Source organism: Lynx canadensis, chromosome A3, assembly GCF_007474595.2.
Source record: "Lynx canadensis isolate LIC74 chromosome A3, mLynCan4.pri.v2, whole genome shotgun sequence".
In the NCBI taxonomy this organism is placed as follows: domain Eukaryota; kingdom Metazoa; phylum Chordata; class Mammalia; order Carnivora; family Felidae; genus Lynx; species Lynx canadensis.
The window spans coordinates 3369271-3383896 of record NC_044305.1 but is presented as its reverse complement, the minus strand read 5'-3'; the positions used below and the strand labels follow the sequence as shown (position 1 = coordinate 3383896).

The 14626-nt window shown below is 38.3% G+C and overlaps 1 protein-coding gene across 2 annotated transcripts in view; it reads right to left on the bottom strand.

Annotated features, from left to right (window-relative positions):
- Positions 1–14626, bottom strand: part of SYCP2 (synaptonemal complex protein 2) — a 67015-nt gene that overhangs the window by 35058 nt on the left and 17331 nt on the right. For both annotated transcript variants that reach the window (XM_032592550.1, XM_030309273.1), the window contains 3 exons: positions 2193–2341; positions 939–1013; positions 361–507 (listed from right to left, as the gene is read on the bottom strand). In XM_032592550.1, the coding sequence (XP_032448441.1) occupies positions 361–507; positions 939–1013; positions 2193–2341 (371 nt within the window). The remainder of the gene's footprint in view (positions 1–360; positions 508–938; positions 1014–2192; positions 2342–14626) is intronic.

Sequence of the window (14626 nt, the reverse complement as noted above, 5' to 3'; positions counted from 1 at the left end):
AGGAGGAGGAGGAGGAGGAGGAGGAGGAGGAGGAGGAAGAGCTTAATACTTTGCTTTCTGTCCTTGTGTGAGTAAAGAGACACTGCATTATAGATTTGTGTTCTGCATAAGGCCAAAAGCAAATACAAAACAGAGGGGATAAATGTAAAAAGTGGTAGTTACTCTCTTACACTTACACATAAACAGAATTGCTAAAGCACAATGCTTTTGTTTGCATTTGTAAAAGGCAGGGGAAAATACTCTGAAATGTTATTGATGACAACCATTAATGTAAACTCTAGATGCCTTTTTCTATAATTACATATAGCAATGATTTGATCTATGCCGTTTTATAAACAACTATTTTGACACCATATTTACCCCAAGCTGACTATTCTTTCTGTCCCCTTGATTGCTGTTTTTGATACATTTTGGAGGTTTAGCGAATTCCTTTTGGGAGTTAGGTTTTTCCTTCAAACTAATGATTTCCTCTTCCATGGGTGAGATTTGACTTTCTGGCACCAGAATCTGTTGGGGAGAATGTGGAAAAAAGTATTTCAAACTCCAAACCACACAAAGTTCTCAAAAATCACTGGATGTCTTAATCAAGTGCCTAATCATCCCACACTTGCATCAATTCTTTCTGTCTTCCATGTACTTAGTCCTACAGATTGACCCAACAAAAAAGCATCCACGTTTCAAATGTCAACAGACATAAAACCAACTTTGGCATTAGAGGCAGGACATATACTTCTAATTTTTAAAGTTATCAAAACTACTAATAACTATCTTCTGTACTAAAATAATAACATACTTTAAAAATCCCATACATCTTATTGGGGCACTCTCTATGCTGAGACAAGATATCTTTTAGATACTCCCCCTCCAACATCATACTGTCCTATTACTTATGGTTCAGCTTAGCCCAGTGATAAAAATCAAGTAAGTCAGACACATACCTGTGATCCACTTGCATCAAAAATTATATGCACAGATGTTTTGGCAACGGAAATACCTTGTTTTCTGTTAAATTCCTAAAATTAATTCAAAGAGATGTCATTTTCTCTCAGTTCCTTCTATTTTACTGCAATTATCTCCTGTTTCCTTTCAAAACTGCTGTATTATCTCAAATCATTATTTTGCGTACGTAAATACCCTTCTCAGAATACCATAATGTCTCTTCACTAATCAGTCTTCCTAGCCTGCCATTTTGGTGAGGGTCCCTCAGAAACATAGTCTCTTTTTCTTTACCATAAATCTTTCCCACAGCTATAAACTGAATGTGTCCCCCCCCAAATTCACATATTGAAACCTAATCCCCAAGAGATGGTATTAGGAGGTGGGGCCTTTGGGAGGTGAGTGGGTTATCAGGGCAGGGCCCTCATGAATGGGATCAGTGCCCTCATGAGACCCCAAAGAGCTCCTTCACCCCCTTCTGCCATGTGAGGACACGGCGAGAAGCTAGCCACTGTGAACCAGGAAGTGGGCCCTTACCAGAAAATAAGTCTGCTAGCACCTGATCTTGGACTTCTAGCCTCCAGAACTATGAGAAGTCAATGTGTGTCACTGAAACCACCAAGTGTATGGTATTTTTGTTACCGCAGCCTGCACAGACTAAGACATGCATTACCCAAGCTTGTGAACGGGATATCTCCCTCAAACTTAACATGAATTGTCACCTTATGAACTCATGATGTCTTCCACTATTCTAGAAAGCACCTTATCTAAATTACACCCATCAATTTCCAAAGCCATTTCAAGCCCCGTCTCCAAAGCCTTTCCTTTAAGTCTCTTAACGAGCATTCTCTTCCCTCAACTTCTATACCCCATTTTCCCTATGCCACTCATTCACTTTTTCTGGGGTACAGTCTGTAATTCTCACAATGTTTACTATCGTAAAAACAGGGTTTTGTCTCAATTCACTTTTTAAACACCTAGCAGGAATTTTGTTAGATGTTTTGAGTACTGCAGCTTATTTTGTGATCTGAGATTCTAAACAGGTGTCTCAAGGATACAACTAACAATCTGATGGCTATTCCACATTACAAATTTTAAAAACTAAAATCTACATGTCATTTTAAGAATTCTAGGGGAAAAAAAAATCAATGAAACTTATAGCCCCAAGTAACTAAAAGTTTCCAGAATTATGAAAATAAATATTTATTTAAAAGAATTTGATGAAAGTATGTATTAAAAAGAATTAAAACACTTACCCTGTATTTATTTGCACCCCAAATTTTTTGTGTCACACTAGCAATTTCCAATGATGCATCAAAATACAGAAGCAATTCTTTCCCTTCTCTTTTACTAATTTTTACTGTATTTTTCAAGATTATGGTCAGTAGCTTCTTCGATTCTCTCACTGCACATAGACAAATCATACTGATTAGTTTACATTCATTTCTATGCTGCCACTCTATAGGTACAGTATAAATAAGAAAGTCATGCAGCATATTCATTAAATCGAAATAATATTAACTTCTGGATCTAACAATATTTAATTAATTCTGGGACTAACTATCTATGCAAACAAATCAATTCAATTCATTTTTCCGAGTCTTCTGATCGATGAGTTACAGGCTAATAACTAATAAGCTAAAGCCATAAATATGTTTTGGACACTCACAGGTTCTTAGTAAATATTTCCGGAACACATCTAAGGGAACTATTTGCTTAACTTAAAAGAGGCAAACAAAATAACTTCAGTTCCATACATAAATAAGTATATTTTTAGGCAAAAGCATCTAATCAAACATTTCTGTTAAAGCCAGTTGTTACAAACAAGTTGACAGTCAACAACGGTCAAAAAACTTGAGTGCCAGGAAACTGAAGAAGAATACGGTGCAATTCCTCATGAATTCACTGATCCAGTGAAAACAGTTAGTGCCAGTTTGTAAGAGGGATTTACCTCCCTTCGGAATCACTTGGCATCCAATTCAAGTGCCTGTACTATGGACTACAGGCCACCAGGGTCCTGTCCTACTCTGCCAGTGCTCCTGTTGACTGGCAAGTCATCACACCTGCCCCCAGTGTACACTTTGGGGCAGGAGGAAAACACCCTGATGGAAATGGAGCACACCACGTAGAAAAATTTCTCTACATCAGGGAAAGCTCTACTGGCTACTCCATGACCTAACCCACGGGATAACTGTCTCCATTGGCTATAAAATTCTGATTCCTATGAGGCTTACTCAAGCAGAAGATGGGTTGTTTTTGCAACGATATGGTCATGAAAGCTTCCAGAGTAACATCTGTCATGGTAATAAGAATTATTAATTGCTTGAAGACAGTGGTGACAGTCTCTAATTTAAAGAGTGCGGTGGTTTTATTTTGGGAAAAAAAGTCATGTGTGTCAACAGGAACAGGTATTCAGACTTTAGAGATGAAAGTTTTGGTGACTTTGAAGACAATAATGTTTTGAATGCTGATGATGAATATTAGAAAATTTATAATCCTGATGTATATTTTTGCTGATTATTGTACCGCTCTGATCTGATTTTTTTCTGCAGCTTGCTATGAACTAGTAAATGAAACATTTACTTTGCTGCTTACATAACCACGGTATTAGAAATTACTTCAAATGTTGCTGAATGCTTTGCGCCTTTATGTGCAAAGTATCCTCCACATATGTTGTAACTATATAAGAATTAGTTGATATTTGTTATCTTTTATTGTCAACTTTGTTGAAACTTCTGGTATTTCCTTTGACTGCGTGGACTATGTCATGGCTTGTTTTTAATTAGCAATATTACTGAGATATCAGAAAAGTCATTTTATTGCTTGCTAAAGAATCCAAGTATTTACAGATAAACATATTTGGACCTTATGTTATCTACATACCCATAGGAGATTCCAATACACTATAGGTACATGAATATAATAATATGCTTTCTCCTGCAAAGGCATTTAAAAAATTTTTAAGATCATCCATGGAGACTAAATAAATAAAAATTCTTACATATTATATACAAAAGGGTCTAACTGCATGCACCCATTGTGCTGCCTCCTCATCCCCTAGTCTGCAAGTTTGCTAACTGATCTCCAGGTTTTGCTTTTTTTTTGTTGGTTTTTTTTTTTTTTTTTTACTTCCATGGGTGCCATTCATATAAAAATTTGGTCTTGCCTGCTCCATACAGGTTACATTACATTACCACATTATTATGAAGGATATTAAAGGATACAAACACACAGCCAGGTGGAGAGATAAGTAGCATGAGGTCTGGAAGGGTCCGGAGACAGGAGCTCCTATCCCTGTGAATTTTAGGTTGTACCACCCTCCTGGCACAATGATACATTCTTATTCACCAATCAGGAAGCCCCCCCCCCCAAACACTTTTAATCCACATATAAAGAACTTAATTTTTTTAATAAAAGTATCCTCGTAAAATCAGGATGAGTTTTATATCGGAAAAATCTTAAAATCAACTTCAAGTTATGCTATTAAAACAATGAAAATAACTTTTTTTTGCCCAATTATGTGCAGCTACACTTGGCAAGATGCAAGACACAACCGCATTAAGAAGCGGAACAGTGATTGGCGTGAAAATAGAGGAGAAGAAATTCAAAAGATTTTAAGAGATAGTAAAAAATGGACGTGGAAAAAGATCAGTTAAGGGAAGGAAACGATCAAGAGTGGCTTCTGTATGGGGCGGGGGGAGCTGGAAGGTTATCCTACCATTTGTCAAAACAGGAAATAAAGAAGGAGTTTGGCGGGATAGAATCAGGAGTTTAGTTTTATTTTTATTAATTTTAAGTTTATTTAAATTCAAGTTAGTTAACACACAGTGTAGCATTGGTTTCAGTGATTCATCACTTACATATAACACCAATTGGTCAACACAACAGTGCCCGCCTTAATGCCCATCCCCCACTTAGCCCATCCGCTCACCTACTTCCCCTCCAGCAACCCTCAGTTTGTTCTCTGTATTTAAGAGCCTCTGGGGCTCCTGGGTGGCTCAGTCGGTTAAGCGTCCGACTTCAGCTCAGGTCATGATCTCACGGTTCGTGGGTTCGAGCCCCGCGTCGGGCTCTGGGCTGACAGCTCAGAGCCTGGACCCCACTTCAGATTCTGTGTCTCCCTCTGTCTGCCCCTCCACTGCTTGCACTCTGTCTCTTGCATCGTCTCAAAAATAAATAAACATTAAAAAAAAAAAAAAAAAAAAGAGCCCCTGGTGGCTTGCCCCCGTCTCTGTTTTTATCTTAGTTTTTCTTCCCTTCCCCTACGTTCATCTGTTGCGTTTCTTAAATTCCACATATGAGTGAGTTAGGGTTAGGGTTATTTGTCTGACTTATTTTGTTTAGCATAATGCATTCTAGTTCCATCCATGTTGTTGCAAATGGCAAGATTTCATTCTTTTTGATGCTGAGTAATATTCCATTGTGTGTGTGTGTGTGTGTGTGTGTGCCACATTTTCTTTATCCATACATTGGTCAATGGACATGTGGGCTCTTTCCATAATTTGGTTATTGTTGACAGTGCTGCTATAAACATCGGGGTGCATGTGCCCCTTCAAATCAGCATTTTTGTATCCTTTGGATAAATACCTACTAGTGTATTCCTAGGTCTTAGGGGAGTTCTATTTTTAATTGAGTTTAGTTTTAGACATGGGTTTAGATATTTTAGACATCTGCAAAAATATAAAGGTGGGATAGTTTATTGCTCACATCTCTATCTAGAGCTTAGTTAAGGAATTAGGAAAAAAGATTCAAAAATCAAAGTGTAGTCAACAGTGTCAAATGTAAGGGAAGGGTCAGAACGAGGACTGCAAGTGTGCAAACTGATACTAATAATAAAGTTTATTGTTTGGACATCTAAAATTCAGTGGAGTGGGACAGAAAACAGAATGTAGTAAGAGCAGGACTGAAAAGCAGGAGAAAAAAGATTTAGTAAAAACTCTCAAAGTTGGCTATAAATGGAAAAAGAGTAAGAGGGCTAGAAGGAAGACAGAGGATCCAAGTAGGTTTTTTGTTTTAAAATACAGTAACATATGTATCATAAAAATATGGGTACCATAAAAATATAAGATGTGAGGGGCACCTGGGTGGCTCAGTCCATTAAATGTGCAACTCTTGGGGCGCCTGGGTGGCGCAGTCGGTTAAAGCGTCCGACTTCAGCCAGGTCACGATCTCGTGGTCCGTGAGTTCGAGCCCCACGTCGGGCTCTGGGCTGATGGCTCAGAGCCTGGAGCCTGTTTCCGATTCTGTGTCTCCCTCTCTCTCTGCCCCTCCCCTGTTCATGCTCTGTCTCTCTCTGTCCCAAAAATAAATAAAAAAAAAACGTTGAAAAAAAAATTTAAAAAAAAAAAATGTGCAACTCTTGATCTTGGCTCAGGTCATGATCTTACTCATATTGCAAAGTTTCTGACGCACGCAAAAGCAAAACAACAACGACAGACAGACAGACTAAAAACTTTTTTGTACAACTGACAGCAATGGCACAAAAGCCAGGAAAGCAAAAATGGAAGTATACTCTTACGGAGTTCCCATGCTACACATAAGAGGGTATAATATTACACACTATCAAGCTAAAGATGTATAAAATAAACCCCAAATCAACCACTGAAGGGGGTATAAAGCCAACAAAAGAGACATAATGAAATCACTGGAAAAATCAATTAATACAAAAGAAGAAAGAGAGAAAAACAAACATGGCAGAAGGAGTGGTAGGGAGAAAAAACAAGAGCTAGCTGGTAAATTTAAAGCGTATTCAAAACCACATCAAACACCGTAATTCAAAGGCAGACATTGTCAAATTGCATTTAAAAAACAATGCCTTTAGTATATGATGCCTACAAGTAACCCACATTAAAGAGACAAAAATGAGTTAAAAATAAAGAAAGATATGCCATGCCATAATTAACCAACAGAAAGCTGGAGAAGGTATCTTAATATTAAAGTAGATTACAGAGCAAAGAATTTAACTACAGGAAGAACAGGGTCATTTCATAAAGATCAAGGGGTCAATTTAACAAGAAAAGATTCTACTACATGTTTATACAACTAATCGTAGAGAGTGAAAATACCTGAAGCAAAAAATGATAGAACTCAACAGGAAAAAAATCACAATTACAATGGTGACTTCCATACCCCCCTCTCAGTAACACAGGACAAGCGGATGGACAGGGTATGTAAGACTCAAACAACACTGTCAACCCACCCTCCCACCCAACAATAGAATGCCCATTCCTTTCAAGTGCACACAGAAGATTTATCATTACAGACCACATGCTGGGTCATAAAATAAGTGTCGAGATTTTTAAAAGGATTCTCAAATCATACAAAGTATGCCCTCTAATAACAATGAAATAGTTATCTCTGAAATCCCAAATACATGGACTCTACATAAAAAATTTCTAAATAAAACCATGGGTCAAAAAAGAAATCAAAAGAAAAATCTTAAAGAATCAGATTAATGAAAATGGAAATACAACATATGGTAATTTGCAGGACGCTGCTAGGAAGTACTCGGGGAGAATTTAAAGCTGTAAATTGTAAATGGCAGGACACCTGGTTGGCTCAGTTAGTCGGTTGAGCGTCTGACTCTTGGTCTTGGCTCAGGTCATCTTCCCAGGGTCGTGAGATTGAGCCCTGTGTCTAGCTCCACATTGGGCCCCTGCATCAGGCTCTGCACTGAACATGGAGCCTGCTTGGGATTCTCTCTCTCTCTTCCTCTGCCCCTCTCCCTTCCTCTCTAAAATAAAACATAAATAAAAATTTTAAAAGCATCTTCATAAAGTACAATACAATAAAGCTGAAATGGCTATACTAGAAGAATAAACAGTCTCAGATCAATGACTTCAGCTTCCACCCTGAGACACCAGAAACAGAAAGGCAAATTAAAACTAAAGTAAGCTGAAAATAAAGAAACAAGAAACACGAGAGCAGAGGTCAGCAAGATTGAAAACAGGAAAACAAAAGAGAAAAATCAATAAAACCAAGGGCTGGTTCTTTGACAATATCAATAAATCGATATTCTCCTTTCATCAGACTGATCAGGAAAAAAAGATACAAGTTATGAACATCAGAAGTGACAGAGAGGCCATCATTGTAGTCTACAGACAGTAAAGACAGGAAGGGGCCACAATAAACCACTTAACACCAATAAATCTGACAATATGGATGAAATGGAGAGATTACGAGACACAAATTATCAGTTTACTCAGGAAGAAATAGGTACCATGAAAAACCCCTTAGATATTAAATAAACTGAATTTGTGGTTAAGAGCCTTCACAACAAAGAAAGGTGCAAATACTAGCAAGTAGTTAAGAAAGAAAGAATACCAATTTTACACACATTCTTGTAGAAAACTGAAAACTACGCAGTGCCTGGGTGGCTCAGTCGGTCAAGTGTCCAGCTCCGGATTTTGGCTCAGGCCATGATCTCGCAGTTCGTGAGCTCAAGCCCCATACCGGGCAGGCTCTGTGCCAGCAGCATGGAGCCTGCTTGGGATTCTCTCTCTCTCTCTCTCTCTCGCTCGCTCTCTCTGCTCCCCTCTGCTTGTGCCCACTCTCAAAATAAATAAACTTAAAAACAAAAAAGAAACCTGGAGACTATGGAAAACTTGCCAATTCATTCCGTGAGGCTAGTAACACTGCCTGCACTCTGCCACAGGAAGACATAGACCTAGCATACAGAACATCAAGTTCCTGCCTGACTTCTGGGAATCAGTGCCAATGATACAGAAAAGGAGAATACGTACCGAAACCAAGTGGGGTTTATCCCTAGAATGCAAAGTTACTCTAACATTGGAAAATCAATGTATTTCTATTAGGAACCTAACAAGAGAAACCATGTATTATATCAACACATGCAGGAAAAGCATTTCCCCAAACCCAACATTCTTTATTATCAAGGAGGGCTCTCAGCAGCTTAGGAATAAAAGAGAGTTTCCTCAGTCTGATAGAGGGTACACATGAGAAAGTGTCACCGTAAATAGGTCATAGTGAAAAAAATGCTTTCCCCTTAACATCAGAAGCTAGGTCAAGACATAGGCTCCCATCACTTCTACTCAACATGGTACTGAAGGTTCCCGGCAGCGTAATACGGCAAGGAGGGAAGACTGACCCTACGGAGTGTCGTCAAGGATGTGGACAACTGGAACTCTCACACACTGGTGGTAAAAATGTAAAATGATAAAACTGCTTTGGACAAGTCTAAAAGTTTCTGAAAAAGGTAAACCTATACCTGTGCTTTTGATCACACTCCCTGGTATTTAGCCAGGAGAAATAAAAGCATATATATAATCACACATACGTGAAGATAATTATACATGAATATTTTCAGTGGCATTTTACAATAGCTGGAAACAGGGAACACTCCAGATAGTCATCAACAGGGGAATGGGCGGAACAAACTGAAGTAAAACCATACACTGGAATACCATTCAGCAACAAAAAGGATTAAACTCTTAATACATGTGATGTGGCTAAATAAAAAAAAATACAAATGTATATACAAAATATGTCCTATATAAATGTATATATTATGTGTAATATATGTCATGTAAAATATGTAGTATACTTCTACATGTATACTTTGTATATTATATATTACATAGACAGTATACATAAATACATCATATACTGATACAAGTATGTATGTATATACATATGCATTACTAAAAGAAAGTAGCCAGAAAAAATTGCTACATGCTGTATAATTCTATTTATAGAGACTGCAGAAAATGTAAACTTATCCAAGGTACAGAAAACATCAGTGACTTTCTGGGGATAGAGTAGGAGACGGGATGAACGGATCAAAAGGAGCATAGGGGTGCCTGGGTGGCTCAGTGGGTTGAGTGTCTGACTCTTGATTTTGGCTCAGGTCACGATCCCAGGGTCATGGGATCAAGCCCTGTTTTGGGCTCCACACTGTGTGTAGAGCCTGCTTGAGATTCTCTCTTTCCCTCTGCCCTTCTCCAGTGCTCATGCTTTATTTCTCTCTCTAAAAATTAAAAATTAATAAATCTTTTTTTTTTTAACGTTTATTTATTTTTGAGGCAGAGAGAGACAGAGCGTGAATGGGGGAGGGTCAGAGAGAGAGGGAGACACAGAATCGGAAGCAGGCTCCAGGCTCTGAGCCATCAGCCCAGAGCCCGACGCGGGGCTCGAACTCACAGACTGCGAGATCGTGACCTGAGCCGAAGTCGGACGCTCAACCGACTGAGCCACCCAGGTGCCCCTAAAAATTAAAAATTAAAAAAAAAGGAGCATAAAGAACATTTAGGGAGACTGGATATATTTACTAACTTGAATACCCTAATGGTTTCAATGTGTGTTTATACATGTGAAGACTCACCAGCTTCCTCAACCCGATGGAAGTTTATCTACAAAAACCTTCAGCTAACGTCATGCTTAATGGTCAAATACTCAACATTCTTCCTTAAGCAAAGATGAGGAAGAAAGCAAAGATGACCACTTTTACCACTTCTATTCAATATTGTACTAGAAGTTCTAGCCATTGCAATAATGCAAAGGGAGGAATAAAGGAAGGGAGGGAGGGGAGAATAAAAGAAGGATAAAGAAAGAAAGGGAGGGAGGAATGAAGGAAGAGAGGAATAAAGGAAGTAAGTTAGTTAAGGAAGGGCCTTAGAATCAGAAAGAAGTAAAACCCTATCTCTATCTGCAGATACCATGACTGACTACCTAGAATAACCTCAGGAATCCACATTACAACCACTGGAACTAAATAGTGACTTTGGCAAGACTGTAGGATACGAGGTAAGTATTGCAAAATCAGTTATATTTTTATATACTAATAGAAAATATTTGGAAAATGAAATTAAAGATTCATTCCATTTACAATCATATAAGGTAAAATTGAAGACTCAGGAATAAGTTCATCAAGGGGTGTGTAAGATTTCTACACTGAAAACTACAAAGCGCTGTGGAGCGAAATTAAAGACCTGAATAAATGTAAAGATATACCACGTTTGTGGACTGAAATATGTACTATTGTCACAATGTTGCCTCTCCCCCTCTCAAACTACAATCGCAATCATACATACTGCTACATCCAGCAGGCTTTTTGTAGCAAGTAGTAGGTCAACTCTAAAAGTTATATGGAAATACAAAAGATCTAGAATTTCCTGAAAAAAAAACCCCACAATTTTAGAAGACTTGTACTACCCAATTTCAAGACTAACTAAAAATCTACAGTAATTAAAACAGTGTGGGACTGGCATAGTGAAAGGAAAATAGATCTGTGGGATGGAGTACGGCTTTAAGAAATAAGATGTGAACTTCTATCAGTCATCTGACTTTCTTTTTTTTTTAATTTTTTTTTCAACGTTTATTTATTTTTGGGACAGAGAGAGACAGAGCATGAACGGGGGAGGGGCAGAGAGAGAGGGAGACACAGAATCGGAAAGAGGCTCCAGGCTCTGAGCCATCAGCCCAGAGCCTGACGCGGGGCTCGAACTCCCGGACCACGAGATCGTGACCTGGCTGAAGTCGGACGCTTAACCGACTGCGCCACCCAGGCGCCCCAGTCATCTGACTTTCAAGAAGGGAATCAATGACATCCAGTGGGGAAAGGAAAGCCTTTTCATCAAATGGTCCTAGAAGTGACTGCATGTCCATAGAAAAATAAAAATGAACCTCAACTCCTGTATCATACCAGAACCAAATATTCATTTGTAATGGATCATAATCCTAAACATAAAAGCTAAAACCACGAAGTTCTGACAGAAAAACAAAAGTTCTTTATGATTTGGTAGTAGGCAAAAGTTACATAAAGCTATAAGCACAAATGAAAAAAGTGATAAAGTGGACTGTAAACTTAAAGACTTCTGCTCATTAAAGACACCATTAACAAACTTAAAAAGCAAGACACAGATGGGGAGAGAATACACATATGTATCTATCAAAGGATTGGTATGCACAATATTTGTAAGAATCCAAAAACTTAACATAAAAAAAGACAGCCCAGTAAAAAAAAGGACAAAATATTTAAACAGATACGTCACAAAGGAATATATATGAATGACAACCAAGCATATGTAAAAGCGCTCGAAGTCCGGAATTGTGATGCCTACAGCTTTGGTTTTCTTTTTCCACATCACTTTGGCTATTCGGGGTCTTTTGCGATTTCATCCAAATTTTAGAATTGTTTGTTGCGGCTCTGTGAAGAATGCTGGTAATATTTTGATAGGGATTTCACTGAATGTGTAGATTGCTTTGGGTAGTACTGACATTTTAACAATAATTGTTCTTCCAATCCATGAGCATGGAATGTTTTTCCATTTCTTTGTGTCTTCTTCAATTTCTTTCACAAGCTTTCTATAGTTTTCAGCATACAGATCTTTTAGCTCTTCAACTAGGTTTACTCCTACATGTTTTATGGGTTTTGGGGCAACTATAAATGGGACTGATTCCTTGATTTGTCTTTCTGCTGTTTCATAAGTGGTATATAGAAATACAACTGATTTCTTTCTGCACATTGATCTCATATCCTGCTACTCTGCTGAATTCATGTATCAGTATCAGCAGTTTTTTGGTGGAGGCTTTTGGGTTTTCCACGTAGAGTATCAGACTTCAAGCTATACTACAAGACTGTAATCAAGATACTATGGTACTGGCACAAAAACAGACACATAGATCAACGGAAAAGAATAGAGAACCCAGAAATGGACCCACCAAGGTACGGCCAACTAATCCTTGACAAATCAGGAAAGAGTATCCAATGGAAAAAGACAGTCTCTTCAGCAAGTGGTACTGGGAAAACTGGACAGCGACATGCAGAAGAATGAACCTGGACCACTTTCTTACACCACACACAAAAATAAACTCAAAATGGATAAAAAACCTAAATGTAAGACAGGAAACCATCAAAATTCTAGAGGAGAAAACAAACAACAAACTCTTTGACCTTAGCTACAGCAACTTCTTACTAGACACGTCTCTGGAGGCAAGGGAAACAAAAGCAAAAACAAACTATTGGGACCTCATCAAGATAAAAAGCTTCTGCACAGTAAAGGAAACAATCAACAAAACTAAAAGGCAACTGACGGAATGGGAGAAGATATTTGCAAATGATGTATCAGACAAAGGCTTAGCATCCAAAATGTATAAAGGACTTCTCAAGCTCAACACCCAAAAAACAAATATTCCAGTGAAGAAATGAGCAAAATACATGAATAGACACTTTTCCAAAGAAGACATACAGATCGCTAACAGACACATGAAAAGAGACTCAACATCACTCATCATCAGGGAAATACAAATCAAAACCACAATGAGATACCACCTCACACCTTTCAGAATGGCTAAAATTAACAACTCAGGCAACAACAGATGTTGGCAAGAGAACACCCCAAAGTGTTCAAAAAGGAAACCCTTTTGCACTGCTGGTGGGAATGCAAACTATTGCAGCCACTCTGGAAAACAGTATGGAGGTTCCTCAAAAAATTGAAAATAGAGCTACCCTACAACCCAGCAGTTGCACTACTAGGTATTTATCCAAAGGATACAAAAATGCTGATTCAAAGGGGCACATGCACCCCAACGTTTACAGCAACACTACTGACAATAGCCAAATTATGGAAAGAGCCTGCATGTCCATCAACTGATTAATGGATAAAGGAAATGTGATGTTTATGTGTGTGTGTGTGTTATTATGTGTGTGTATGTATACGTGTGCGCAAACACACACAGTGGAATACGACTCAGAGATCAAAAAGATTGAAATCCTGCCATTTGCAACAACATGTATGGAACTGGAGAGTATTACATTAAGCTAAATAAGTCAGTCAAAGAAAGACAAATATCATATGATTTCACACATGTGGAATTTAAGAAACACAACAGATGAACACAGGGGAAGGGAAGGAAAGATAAAATAAAAACAGGGAGGCAAACCATAAGAGACTCCTAAATACCAAGAACAAACTGAGTGTTGCTGGAGAGGTGTTGGACTAAATGGGTGATGGTCATTAAAGATGAGCACTGGGTGTTATACTTAAGTGATGAATCACCAATTTCTACTCCTGAAACCATTATTACACTATAGGTTTACTAACTTGGATTTGAATTAAAAAAATAATAAAAGTGCTTAGCATTTCTGGTCACCAGTTATTTGCAATTAACGACAATCATGACTGGGGTGCCTAGGTGGCTCAGTCGGTTGAGCGTCCAACTCGGCTTATGGTTCATGAGTTTGAGCCCCACGTTGGGCCCTATGCTGACAGCTCAGAGCCTGGAGCCTGCTTTGGATTTTGTGTCTCCCTCTCTCTGTGCCCCTCCCAGCTCATGTTCTGTCTCTCTCTCTCTGTCTCAAAAATAAACAATCATTAAAAAAGTTTTTTTAATTAAAAACAAAAGACTATCATGACATACCACTACATCCCCACTGAAATGACTAAAATATATCTTGATATGTGAATCTGTAGTGGGGCCAGTCTTACAAGTTGTAGGACTTTGTCCAGCAATGTTATACAATGCCAGTCATAAAAGTGCAGGAACCAGATGTCTGGATCTAATCATACTGACAGAATAAAAAGGCAAGAGCCTTGAATATATTGACAATAAAGTGACTGATCATGGGTTTTAGACTAGATAACAAAAATAAGTTCCAAAAGGAGTTAGGAAATTGGGGGTGAGGGAAATGTGGGTTCAGGGAATTCTGTTATTAATGTGAATACAAGAAACT